Here is a 13,639-nt window from a genome sequence, read left to right as displayed (position 1 = left end):
ATATCTTGAAAACTAGAGCCAATCAACAATTTTAAGCATCATTTTCGTTCTCAGTGACCCAGAATTAGTAAAGTTTGACTACATTTATTTCAGAAGCATTTTGGCTGTAGAGCAGTGAAATCAGAGAGAAGATGTCTCAAATTGGGGAACCAAAAACGCAGGCACTCAGAGTTAGTATCCACTTTTAAAATGGGCTATTATGGCTTCCTCAACTCTTGGTCAGACATTGCAACTACTTGCTCCTTCTCTTCCAACCCTTGTGGTACAGGAGGGCCAGGGAGCAGTGGGAGAGTGGGAGAGGGGCGATATAGCCCTAGGCTAATTAAGGTGTGGTTCCCTGTAGACTAGGGAGTGTTGCTACAGGTTAATTGGAGCACCTGTAGTCAATTAAGGCCCTGTCAGGAACCTAATAAAACCCCCTGCTTCAGGCAGTTAGGGTGTGTGAGGAAGGAGAGAGGACTGGAGTTTGGAGGGGTTTCGCTGAGACTTGAAAGACCAGAGAACCGAAGGAAAGGAGATCCTGCCCCATCAGGGCAGGGAGACTCCCTCCCCCAGCATCAAGGACCGAGGGTAACCCTGCCCAAGGGGAAAGAGGTTAGAAACCTGCAGGGGTTGAGAGAGACTGGGGCTCAGAGTGAGGAGCAAACCCAGACCCCTCCCCTGCTTCCCTCCTCTACCATCTTCCCGGGCCACTAGCAGGGCCCTCAGCACCCCAAGAGCAGGGGAAAGGGGTCGTGTCTTAGCCCCCGCCAGGAAAAGCACGGGACCCACCATGCCAACATTGGCCATTTTGTCACATGCTCCACTGGTTTCAGAGTAATTATTTACTCTTTGATATGTAAAATCATACAGCTATGCATGTTTTTCCTTTATGGATTATGCATTTTCTGCCAACACTGAGAGAATTAATGTCTTGCACATTAGTGAATCAGATTGCTTGAATCATCTCTCTACATTCCATTCAGCATTCCATTTAGAAGTCTTGAACACATCTAAACAGGGAGTCAAAGCTAACCATAGTCTTTACACTGCACAGATTCCATATGATGATTATAGTCTAAAGGAACAATTTGTTTACTCCTTTTGATCAATCAATACAATTAAAAATAAAATCTGAGCAGAAAGAGCACTCTGAGAAAGTCCCAGGACACTGTTACGTTGCAAAGTGCCATCTTTGTTACAGACAGACTGGGGTTGGTGACACTGATTAATGTCTCAGTGGCACCATAATAACAGCATTAAATCACAATTGGTCCTTTTATATTACTCTGGCACCCATTTCAGCAATTCATTTAAATAAGGTTTAGATTACTAAATAATGTTCTGCTGTGACAGAAGCCATTTTGAGTTAATTTCAGAGAGATACCGGATTATGTGTGCATTATATCCTTTTGAGGGTATCTGTTAGTAAGCCCGTCATTTAGAAAATGATATGAAAGATGGTTTGTCAGCATTTGGGAATCTGGCAATGGAAAAATAATTATGAAAAAGTTGACATAAATATGTCAATTGTCTTGTGACATAAAAAGTTGGCAACCTTTCCCAACATATGTTGAATACTCCAGTAGCTGACCCATTCAGTTATTGCAAATATCTCCATTTTCTTTATAAGTGTATATCAAAATCTTTGAAGAGAAGGCCTGCCTTACATTTCAGATGTACAGTCAAAAAGGCTTTTAAAAGAAGGAAATACATTTGATTTTTGATTTTTTTCTGAAGCCGAACTAATGAGAAAACAACTCCAACAAATGGTCACATTTGACACAAAATAGACACTATAGTGATTTATACAGCTTCACACAAAATGGCATATAGCCACCTTTGTTTGTGTGTGCACAAGTTGATGTTTTTTTATGTGTAACAAAGAAATCAAAGGTCTCAGATCTATGCCTTCTTGTATGGGTAGTGCATGTTCATGATGAAATCATTGCATTTTTACCTGAAAATTCAGAACCATTAATATATCCCAATACAAGCTGACTTGGCCACCACATGGAAACAATGGTTTACAGTAATGAGCCAATGCAAAACCTACTTGATACATTTCCTGAGACACAGAGTGGCACACAGACATAGATTTTTAATAATAATAATAATTAATAATAATAATTAATAATTAAATGTTCAATTGTCATACTTGCATAAGTCAGACAATTTTTTGCACAAATGTTCAGTTATGGTCATCTACATTTTTGATTGCTGATTTGCAGGTGCAGCTATGGTGACCATATTTGAAAATGTGACACACGATTGTGCACTAAAAATTGGCCATTCATACAAATCGCCATTGCCAACCACATACAAAGGGCACCAGTAAAAAGTAAACAGTTCCAACAGTTACTCCTCAGAGAGTTTTGCCATCAACATCAATGACAGCAGGAGTGGGCCCCCCGTTGAATTCTAATGACACAGCACACAGCTTATATTAACATATATTGGTATTCGGTAAGCCTAAACCACATCTAAAAACATTTCTTTTAATAGTTATAACCCATACAACATGTCACTTTTTTGATATTTTTCTTCCTTATTTTATGACCATAGGGAAATGGGGAACAATCTCATTAATGTGAAGAATGCCAGGCATTGTACAGGTATGTAACTAGGGATTTGAAACTAGCACAGCACAGGCCTAGCTGTTGCTCCCTGCTCATTGCAAACTCAGAGTCTCTGAGAGAGACATGTAATTACACACAATATGATAACTAACACAGAAATTGTAGCTCAATAGACAGATCTGCTGTAGCAAGATAAATATTGGAACGAGGGGAAAAAATACCTGTAAATTGGCATTGGAAATATTCTTTGAGATCTGCTAGATTTAAAGAGCCCTTTTCCCCAGCATTCTTGTTCAATGTACATTTTAATTCTCATTGTTTTAGAATGTAGGAATATTTTTAAATAAGTGATTGTGCTTCACACTGAAGAAAAATATAATGCCCCCAAATATAATAAACTTTCCAAGCTAATTGCTTTAAATTTCATGAATCTTGGGTTTTAGAGATAGATAGCTGAGTGTGGCAAGATTCATATTACTTCTGTACAAGCAGAAGGTGGGTGTTATGGCTAAGGCAATGTACTGGAATATCTGGGCTTTAATCCCGGTTTTGTTACAGACTTGTACAAATCACATGCAGACAATTTTCAGAAGTGTTCATTATTTCTGTGTTCCTTAGTTTTTGGGTGGCCAACTGTAGACACCTTGTTCCTGCCTTTCAGAAGTGCTAAAGGCCCAAAACTCACTGAAATTTTGTTCTGAATCTCTCTATTTTCCATTTTTCCATGGGTGACTAGGAATAATAAAACTTGTCTGTGTCATAGAGGTGTTGTGATGATAAACTATTAATGTTTGTGAGTCAAACTGTACAAAAAGAAAATATACATACATACAAACATACACCATAGAAAAGCCTACAGAGAAAATAAAACCCATACATTTAGTTGTACTTTCAGTGCCGTACATCCCAAATGTATTTATGTCAACTTTTTCATAATTATTTTTCCATTGCCAGATTCCCAAATGCTGACAAACCATCTTTCATATCATTTTCTAAATGACGGGCTTACTAACAGATACCCTCAAAAGGATATAATGCACACATAATCCGGTATCTCTCTGAAATTAACTCAAAATGGCTTCTGTCACAGCAGAACATTATTTAGTAATCTAAACCTTATTTAAATGAATTGCTGAAATGGGTGCCAGAGTAATATAAAAGGACCAATTGTGATTTAATGCTGTTATTATGGTGCCACTGAGACATGGGGGGGGGGGGGCGGGGGGCGGGGCAGACTTTACTGTTAGTTGGCTGTTAATGTAGTGTATTTAGAGTATTAGTCATGAACTCTGATCAGTGATATAAAGTAGAACACGACTGTGCACTGGGAAATCTCACAGCACCCATTTGACAGTGGTGAAGATCAAAACAGTAACTTAACTACATTCCAGACACATATCACAGCATAACTTTGTTTTTAACTTTGTTTTGGGGGAGGTTTAGGTTGGATATTAGCAAAAACTTTTTCACTAGGAGGGTGGTGAAGCACTGGAATGGGTTACCTAGGGAGGTGGTGGAATCTCCTTCCTTAGAGGTTTTTAAGGTCAGCTTGACAAAGCCCTGTCTGGGATGATTTAGTTGGGGATTGGTCCTGCTTTGAGCCGGGGGTTGGACTAGATGACCTCCTGAGGTCCCTTCCAACCCTGATATTCTATGATTCTACCAGCACAACTCTAGGAGTTGTAAACAATTCCAGCTTTATTTTCCACAGGCATTGTTAGCAAATAGATCTATAGCTTACAACAAGGACTATAGCTTAGCTTCTGTGCATGAGAACTCTTTACATTGCTGGAATGCAGTAGTGTGGTAATTACTCCCCCACAGAGAAATAGCTTTCCAATTTTTTGATTAAAACCCCCCGAGAAATAGTCTAGTTCTCCTTTCACTTACAGTGGCATTGCTATAACTAGGGGTTAACATAAGGAAGACAAAATGCTAAAAGCAGAGGAGAGCTTCTCCTCTCTCCCTGGTTGGGTATGCAGTTCTTCCCCACAGCTCCCTTCCTCCTTGTGTAAGCAGTGTCAGGATGAGCTCTACCCTGACATCTGGTGGTGAATTATGGCGAGTGTGGAAAAGAACTCCAGGGGCTGATCTTGTTTGCATAGGCACACCCACTCGCCTGGCATGGAACAACAGCAACTGAAAGTGGTTACTTTGGCTGGTGTGGGATCCCCAGTTTCTCTATTATTGGGGCAGGAAGAATAAAGTTTTGTTACCCTGATTCTGTGAATCAAGGCCAGTGGAACTGTTGTATGACAGAAGGACTGAGTGAGTCCTTCACCATTACCTAAGTAGCACTTGCTTGACAAGGGGCATGGGTTACAAAACCCAGTGAATTGAGAGAGGATGGGGACAGGTATTTGTACCTGATGGTATGGGCCCCCTCTGAGGGTTTGAAACACCAATTGCACCACCTCCTCTCTCCACTGTTGAATGTCAGAGCTAACTTTGATTCCATTAGGAGTCTAGTTACAGGCTGCTGAGCTGAATTCACTTTGGGCCAATGGTGCACCAGCACTAGGGCTCCCCTACTATTGAGCTGAAATCACTAAGAGCTGAAATCACAAAAGAGCTAAAGTTATTAAGAGCTGAGATCACTGAGTGCTGTGTTAACAAGTGGGGGAGCCTGAAGCTATATTGCTCAGCAGCTGGCGGAGCAATTTGTGGGGACGACTAGAGGAGCAGTGAGCGGCGCGGCGCCTTGCGGGGCCGGTTGGAGTGGCCCAAGGAACGGCGAGCGGAGCTGTTTGCGGGGACGGCTGGAACGGCTCACAGGTTGGTGAGCGGAGCGGAGCGGAGTGGAGCGGAGCAGCTTGTAGAGCGGAGCAGTTCGTGGGATGGCAGGAAAGTGGACTGGCTCGTGGTGAAGGCTGCGGCGGAACCCCCACGGAGAAACAGACGGCTGGCCAGCCTCGGCTCACGTAAGGTGCCCCTTAACACCCTGCGTGCCCCCCCTTTTGCTCTGGGGCTGCACTGACCAGGGACAGAGACTTTGGGGGTTGTTGGACTTTTGGGACTTTGGGTGGTTGCTGGACCCAAGAGACTTTGGGGGTGTTGGACTTTGGGGACTCTGGGTGATTTTTGGGTTGTTGGATTCAAGAGACAAAGGGAAAGGACACAGCCCAATTTGCTGGGGTGGGTTTTGCTCATGGTTTGTGTTATGAATCCTGTTTGTGGCGTTTTTTCCAATCTTATGCTGATGTCGTTTACCTCATGTTATTAAACATTTTCTGCTACACTCAGACTCTGTGCTTGCGAGAGGGGAAGTATTGCCTCTTAGAGGTACCCAGGGGGGTGGTATGTAATTGTCCCAGGTCACTGGGTGGGGGCTCGAGCCGGTTTTGCATTGTGTTATTGAAACAGAACCCCTAGATACAGAACCCGGCCCTTGTTGCTGCCAACTTAGATGGGCAGAAGGGTTACACTTGTACAGTGCAGGTAGGACTACCCCTCTTGTTTGGATCTATTTTAATCACTGGGTATGACTCCATTGACTTGTACAGAGTTCCTTCTGATTTACCTCATTGTAAGTGAGAGCTGAATGAGGCAAACCATTTTTTCTAAACATTTGTGGGGGGCTGTAACAGGGTAGACGAGGTATGGAGGCCCCCTGCTGGAGGCCTCATGGCCCTGCCTCACCCCGCCTAAGAAAAGAGTAAAGGAGAAGTCCTGCAGGGGCCTAAAGTGGCTGCACGGGAGGCAGCCAATCAGAAAGCCTGCTGGAGCAGCCAATCAGGGGCCAGGAGGACCATATAAAAAGGAGCATCTGTGACAGTTGCTGCCTGGAGCTGAAAGAGTAAAACTTGGGTTCCTGGCTGACGGGAAAAACAGCAGGACCAGCTCAGTGTAGGAAGGACTGAGCCCAAGGAGGGCTGCCAAAGACCAGGGAACAAAGAGGAGCTCCTGGCAGGCTGCAGGGATCAAGCAATGACTGAGCCCAGAATCTAGCCAGACCAAACAAGGGTACTGTCAGGGCCGGCTCTTTGCTTTGCCGTTCTGGCCGCCCCAAAAAAAAAAAACAAAAAATGGGGCGGCCAGAACGGCAAAGCAAAAAAAAAAAAAAAAACCTGCGGCGCGGACGGAGCGTGGGTGCAGGGGGACCAGCTGGGCGGGGGGAGCGGGAGGGAGAGAGAGAGAAGGGGGCGGCCAGGGCTACAGCAGGGGCGCTGCCATGCGGCCCCTCCCACTGCGCCGCCTCCTGCCTCCTGCCACCTGCCACGAGGGCTCCGCTCCGGTCAGCGGGGAGGGAAGGAAGAGGACTGCCCTGCGGCCGGAGCGGAACAACAACAAAAAAAACCGGCCGTGCCGCCCTAGGATTGGGCAGAATGCCGCCTCGAACAATCTGCCGCCCCAAGCACCAGCTTGCTCAGCTGGTGCCTGGAGCCGGCCCTGGGTACCGTGATGGGCCCTGCTCGTCTGGTTAAAGAGAGTGCTCAGGGAGGGCTGCTGATAAGGACACCCCAATTGAGGGTCCTGTGATGGGCCCCTGTTGGACTGTTATAGAAGGCAGTGTCTCCAGGGAGGAAGCCTTGGCTCTTTGGCCCCATACCAGGGCTGTGACCAGATAGAGATTTTACAACCCAGAAGGGGTTTTGTCTGTTCCACCTACAGACAGTGTGTGTGACTCAGCCAGAGGGCTGTGTCACTGAAGACCTGCTGAAGAAACATCAGCCATGGGGGCGGTTAATCACAAGAGGTGGGTGCCATCCCATTCCAAACTAAGAAACAACAGGCACACACCTGACCCAAAGGGGATTCCCCATTCCAAACCCAGAGATTGCAGATGTGGAATCAGCCAAAGAAGGGTGCTTATAAGAGGCAGATGCCAAGTCTGTTAAAGCGGCAAATCCCCTTCTCTGCCTTCCTTTCTTGTTTTACAACTGGGAAAACAAACCACGCATATCACACTCCTGACTTTAATAGGGAATGCTGCCCTACTGAAGTCCCCTATTATCTCTATCTTCTACATCCTTTGTAGACACTGATTCAGACCTAACAGCTGATGTAGGACCAAGAGCTGCTTTGTCAAATGATGGACATAAATTCTTTACATGAGGGAAAGTTAAACTGTCTTTTCTCTAGCAAATATTATTTTTAAACTTTCAGTCTGATATAATTTTATTCTTTAAAGAGCACAACTGATTTAAATGTCTCTCAATCAATTTGCCATTTACCTTCATAATTCAGGTCACTGGACCCAGTACCTTTTTTCCTTATCTTTATTTTTTCATCTTTCCTCTCCTGTAATCTGCCTTTAACACCTGTTGTTTAGGAGAGAAGTCACTATCAATTTTTACCCTTTTGTTCTCATTATTTCTACTGATTTGAATGAAAGCATAAGGCCAAAACCAAATTGGCACATTATCATATCTGAATAGCTTCCTATTTCCCTTTTTTTTTTTTTTTTTTTTAAAGTTTGGCATAGAAATGGGCCCAAAATAAGCCCCAGATTAGAACACTCCTGAGCATTTGGGGGACCAAAAAAGGGGGTAATTAAAAAGGTCAATGTCAGCCCTTTAGAGATATATATTGATAAGCAGACGAACAAATATCCTCAATTACATTCCTCTTTATGCATTTCTGAGGACCATTGTTTGATATAACATATTCTGGAAATCCATGCAACAGTTGTCAAAACTTCCACTGTTTTGCCAAAAGTGGTACTAATGGGAGCTGCTTTTTGGGGGAGGGTGTCTGTGACATTCCCCTCTGGCATTATCCGGACCAGTGATCTGCTAGGCCTCTCCAATCCTTGACTCTGGGAGCTAGCCTTACCCTGCTCTGCTGTGAGAACCCCCACTCCTGGGCTGTTCACGCACAACCTCTGGCATGCAAGCTGCTCCCAGCTACTTATAACCAAATGGCACTAGCCAGTATCTCCGGTCCCAGACACAACCCTAGGAACCTCCATCTTGTAGTGTCCAGTCATATAAGCTTGCAGCGTCCAGCGGGTATAAGTTCGCAATTTAACAAAGAAATTTATATGTATCAGGCTTGTTATCCCAAGGAGAATCTTTGACACACTTCAAACCAAACGCACTGCTTCAGGTAGAATAAACAAACAGATTTATTAGCTATAAAGATAGATTTTAAGTGATTATAAGTCAAAGCCTAACAAGTCAGAGTGGTTACTAAAATAAAATAAAATATAAGCATGCAGTCTAAACTCTCAACCCTATTAGACTGGGCAGCAACTAGATTAAGCAGTTTTTCTCATCCCACTAGATATTGCAGTCCTTAGTATACAGATTTGTTCCTTAAACCTGGGCCAATCTCCTCTGTTGGAGTCTTGTCTTCTTCTCAGTGTCTTAGTTGGTTGCAGCATAGGTGGGGGCAAGAGAAGGGCACAGTATGTGTCTACTCTGTCTGTTTTATATTCTCAGTCCATGTGCTTGTAGAACATAAGTCCAGGCATGTCTGTGTGGCATTGCTGAGTCTCTTCAAGCAAGGTTGAGCAATTCCCCTGGTGGGGCGTCATGCAGGTGAGTCATTGCATGTAGCTCCCTTGCTGGACAATGGCTGTTGATGGGCTTATTTGACACCCCGCCCGGGCGTTGGTTACTTTCCTTGCTGTTGCCTCTGGGGAGCTAATATCTGGCTGATTCCCCAACTTACAGCATGCTTTAGTGACCACCATACAACACAATTCTCATAACTTCATATGCATTAATGATACACATATATGGATAGAGAAATAACTTTCAGCAGATCATAACCTTTCCGCTTGCTTGCTTTATATGTGAGATCCCGATTATACGAAAATAAAGAATATGGGGGTTACAGTACACTCCCCCAAGGTACAGAATGTCAGTGTCATTTTTTGAAAAGTTAGTATGAATCCTCAGCCTTCATATCTGAAACCCATTTCCAATGAGAGCAGGAAGCAATTTCAAGTATATTACAGGCTTCAGGGCAGGCATTCCCCAATTCTAAATGGCAGTGGTGCCCAAACTTATAACACATAAACGTTAGCAGAACCTTGTGTGGGCCAAACAGATTCTACATATTTTAATAAGACTTAAAGTCACCTTTATTTTAAGTTCAGCTTGTTTTGTATGTATTTCGATAGGTTGTTTCTATGTACAGTATTGTCTATTTACACACGTGTAAACTAAAATGATGTAAACATGACGACAAAACACTAATGAATCAGCCATTAGCACATTGTGTTGAAGCGGGCGCGAGCCTTATGAAATGCTCTGCTGGGTCTCAGGTCGGGAATCCCTGCTATACAAGATTCAAACTAGGCCACCAAAATAACTTCTGTGGATAGTTTCATTTTAAGCATTCCAGTGTACTGGTTGTGCCATTCTGTCCTCACACTGAGTTGCAAAGAGATTGGTATCAGCACATGCAAACCTCATAATGCTGTATCAGTCCTTCTATACATTGAGTTCTTCTTTTGAATTCTTTTGGATTGCAGGTTCTGGTGATTTGCTATCCTTGTCACTTTCTAGTTATTACTAATAAAGAACTGTTATGACTATATGTGCATGCACTACACCATAACATGGTATCAGAGCTGTCTGGATCCCACTTCCAGAGAGAGGAGAAAGCAACAAAAAGAATAAGTGAAACTCCTCTTCAGTGAGGAAAGAGTTTCTCCTCACACACAGTTAAGTGGAGCAGCCCCTACAGTAGTCTGTGCTGCCAGTGCAGAAGTGAAAAAGAGAAAGAGGAGAAAGGGCAGTTGAGGCCCTGAAAAGGCCTATGGTAACAGGGAAAATCCCAGCCTCAGGAAAAGGCAAAGAATAAAACAGACAGAATGGGGAAAAGTAAACTCCTTAAACAGCTCTGTCATAACTATAAAGGGAAGGGTAACAGCTCTCCTGTGTACAGTACTATAAAATCCCTCCTGGCCAGAGACTCCAAAATCCTTTTACCTGTAAAGGGTTAAGAAGCTCGGGTAACCTGGCTGACACCTGACCCAAAGGACCAATAAGGGGACAAGATACTTTCAAATCTTGGGGGGGGGAAGGCTTTTGTTTGTGCTCTTTGTTTTGGGGGTTGTTCGCTCTTGGGACTGAGAGGGACCAGACATCAATCCAGGTTCTCCACATCTTTCTAAACAAGTCTCTCATATTTCAAACTTGTAAGTAAACAGCCAGGCAAGGCGTGTTAGTTTTTATCTTTGTTTTCTCAACTTATAAATGTACCTTTTACTAGAGTGTTTATCTCTGTTTGCTGTACTTTGAACCTGAGGCTAGAGGGGAATCCTCTGAGCTCTTTAAGTTTGATTACCCTGTAAAATTATTTTCCATCCGGATTTTACAGAGATGATTTTTACCTTTTTCTTTAATTAAAAGCCTTCTTTTTAAGAACCTGATTGATTTTTCCTTGTTTTTAGATCCAAGGGAGTTGGATCTGTATTCACCAGGAGTTGGTGGAAGGAAGGAGGGGGGATGGTTAATTTCTCCTTGTTTTAAGATCCAAGGGGTTTGGATCTGTATTCACCAGGGAATTGGTGAATGTCTCTCAAGGCTACCCAGGGAAGGGAATCAGCTTTGGGATGGTGGCAGCGGACCAGATCTAAGCTGGTAGTTAAGCTTAGAAGTTTTCATGCAGGCCCCCACATTTGTACCCTAAAGTTCAAAGTGGGGAAGCAGCCTTGACATGGTGGCAGAGCGGTGGGAATCATTTTAAACCCAAAAGCCAGTAAAAAATTTTTTTCCTTCTAGCTGCTTGGAAAGCAGAGCTGAAGGTAGATGCATATCTTATCTCTCCTTGCCTGAAGGCAGAGGTGTTAATTTTTTTTTAACAAGGGCCTTTGTTAAGAGAAGGGTTCAATCTATGAGCAAACAACTGGTAAAAGGAATTTACAAGCTGAATTGTTTTTTTTCTTTCTACCTCCTCGGGAGTAGCTAGTTAGAAAGTCTCTGTTAACTCAGCAGCAGCCTGAGCTGAGTGCATCCCAGTTTCAGTCAACTGCAGAGGGGTGTGACCCAGCACAAGAAAACAGGAAAATGACTACAAAAGAAGAAAAAGCCAAAGAGGAGGCCCACAAGAGAGAGATGGAGCCGAGACAAAGAGAAGAAAAAGCCAAAGAGGAGGCCCACAAGAGAGTTATGGAGCTGAGAGAAAGAGAGATGAAGCATGAACTGGAATTAGCACGGGCTAGGCCGGATACAACAGCCAATCCTAACAACCCCTCTCCAGGTACCACTTCCCATCCCAGAAAATTCCCCACCTACAAGGCAGGCGATGATACTGAGGCCTTCTTAGAAAATTTTGAAAGGGCCTGCCTTGGATACAGCATCACTGCAGACCAGTACATGGTAGAGCTGAGGCCGCAGCTCAGTGGACCTTTAGCAGAGGTGGCGGCTGAAATGCCTAAGGAACACATGAACAGTTATGAACTTTTTAAAAACAAGGCCAGAATCAGAATGGGGCTAACACCTGAGCATGCCCGTCGGCGGTTCAGAGCCCTAAGGTGGAAACCCGATGTGTCATTTACCCGACATGCCTACCACATTGGGAAAAATTGGGATGCCTGGATATCAGGAGCAAATGTTAAATCTACGGAAGAGTTGCCCTTCCTAATGCAAATGGAGCAGGTTTTAGAGGGTGTTCCTGAGGAAATAGAAAGGTACATCCTAGATGGGAAGCCCAAAACTGTAACCGAGGCGGGGGAGATTGGAGCCAAATGGGTGGAGGTGGCAGAAAAGAAAAAAAATAGTAGCAGTTGGAGCGAATATCAGAAGGGGCAAGCCGAAACAAAACCTTATCACCGGGGACAACCCAAGGCCCCACCCACATCCCAAGGGAAACCCCAGACGCCTTCTCACCCCACCACACCAGTCTCCATCAACCAACATTGCCCCGGTGATACCTTAGCAGGGCGATGTTTTAAATGTAATGAACTGGGACATATAAAGGCTCACTGCCCCAAGAACCCCAACCGATTACAGTTCATTACACCACAATCACAACAAAGATCCCCAGACCCAGATGCCTCTCTCATACCCTCGGAGCGAAGGGAAACCTTGAGAGTGGGCGGAAAGAAGGTTATCGCTTGGAGAGACACTGGGGCACAAGTGTCAACTATCCACCAATCCCTAGTGGACCCCAAACTCATCAACCCGGAGGCTCCAGTGACAATTCAACCCTTCGTGTCACAGTCTGTAACCTTGCCTACAGCCAAGTTGCATGTCCAGTACAAGGGCTGGTCAGGAATGTGGACTTTTGCAGTCTATGACAATTATCCCATCCCCATGCTGCTGGGGGAAGACTTGGCCAACCATGTGAAGCTAGCCAAGAGGGTGGGAATAGTCACCCGCAGCCAGGCTAAGCAAGCTTTCACCCCCATCCCTGTTCCTGAGCCGTCCACCAGGGCCCCGTCTGTGTTACCAGAGACCCAAACAAAGGTGGTGGAACCGGATCCCCTGCCAATGACTGCAACAGCCGTAGTGGATCCAATCCCAGAGACCCAGCCAGAGCCAGTCCCAGAACCGGAACTGGAAATGCAACCAGCACCAGAACCATTGCCAGCACTGAGTCCAGCGCTTGCAAACCCATCTACAACTCCAACGACAGAGGGCACCAGCGAGCCTGACCTGGCGGAAGCAGCAGATAACCCTACCCAAGAGGCTCAGCCAGAGCCTGAGATACCACATAGTGCACCAGCGGACAGTGGTTCACAGTCAATGGAAACAGCCCCAGCACCTGCATCGCTTCCAGAGGGACCAAGCCCCAGTCCACAGTCCAAGGAGGAACTGATGTCTCCAGCATCAAGGGAACAGTTCCAGGCCGAGCAGGAAGCAGATGACAGCCTTCAGAAAGGTTGGGCGGTGGCATGGAGCACCCCACCACCTCTCAGCTCTTCTAACCAATCCCGGTTTGTTGTAGAACAAGGACTTTTATACAAGGAGACTCTTTCTGGTGGGCACCAGGAAGACTGGCATCCTCAAAGACAGTTGGTAGTTCCCACTAAGTATCGGGTAAAGCTCTTGAGCTTAGCCCATGATCATCCCAGTGGCCATTCTGGGGTGAACAGAACCAAAGACCGGTTGGGGAAGTCCTTCCACTGGGAGGGAATGGGCAAGGACGTTGCTAATTATGTCCGGTCTTGTGAGGTGTGCCAA

The 13,639-nt window shown here is 44.9% G+C and overlaps 1 protein-coding gene across 24 annotated transcripts in view; it reads right to left on the bottom strand.

Moving 5' to 3' along the window:
• The window catches only part of NRXN1 (neurexin 1), a 1,214,702-nt gene that overhangs the window by 1,175,637 nt on the left and 25,426 nt on the right, over positions 1–13,639 (bottom strand). Inside the window, exon 2 of one of the 24 annotated variants that reach the window (XM_065401764.1) lies at positions 11,013–11,030. The exons of the other annotated variants lie outside the window; for them this stretch is intronic. Coding sequence (XP_065257836.1) covers positions 11,013–11,030 — 18 coding nt within the window. The remainder of the gene's footprint in view (positions 1–11,012; positions 11,031–13,639) is intronic. 24 annotated transcript variants of the gene reach the window in all.

The sequence above is a fragment of the Emys orbicularis genome, chromosome 3 (genome assembly GCF_028017835.1).
Source record: "Emys orbicularis isolate rEmyOrb1 chromosome 3, rEmyOrb1.hap1, whole genome shotgun sequence".
NCBI classification, from domain to species: domain Eukaryota; kingdom Metazoa; phylum Chordata; order Testudines; family Emydidae; genus Emys; species Emys orbicularis.
This window is presented reverse-complemented; position numbering and strand designations above follow the sequence as displayed.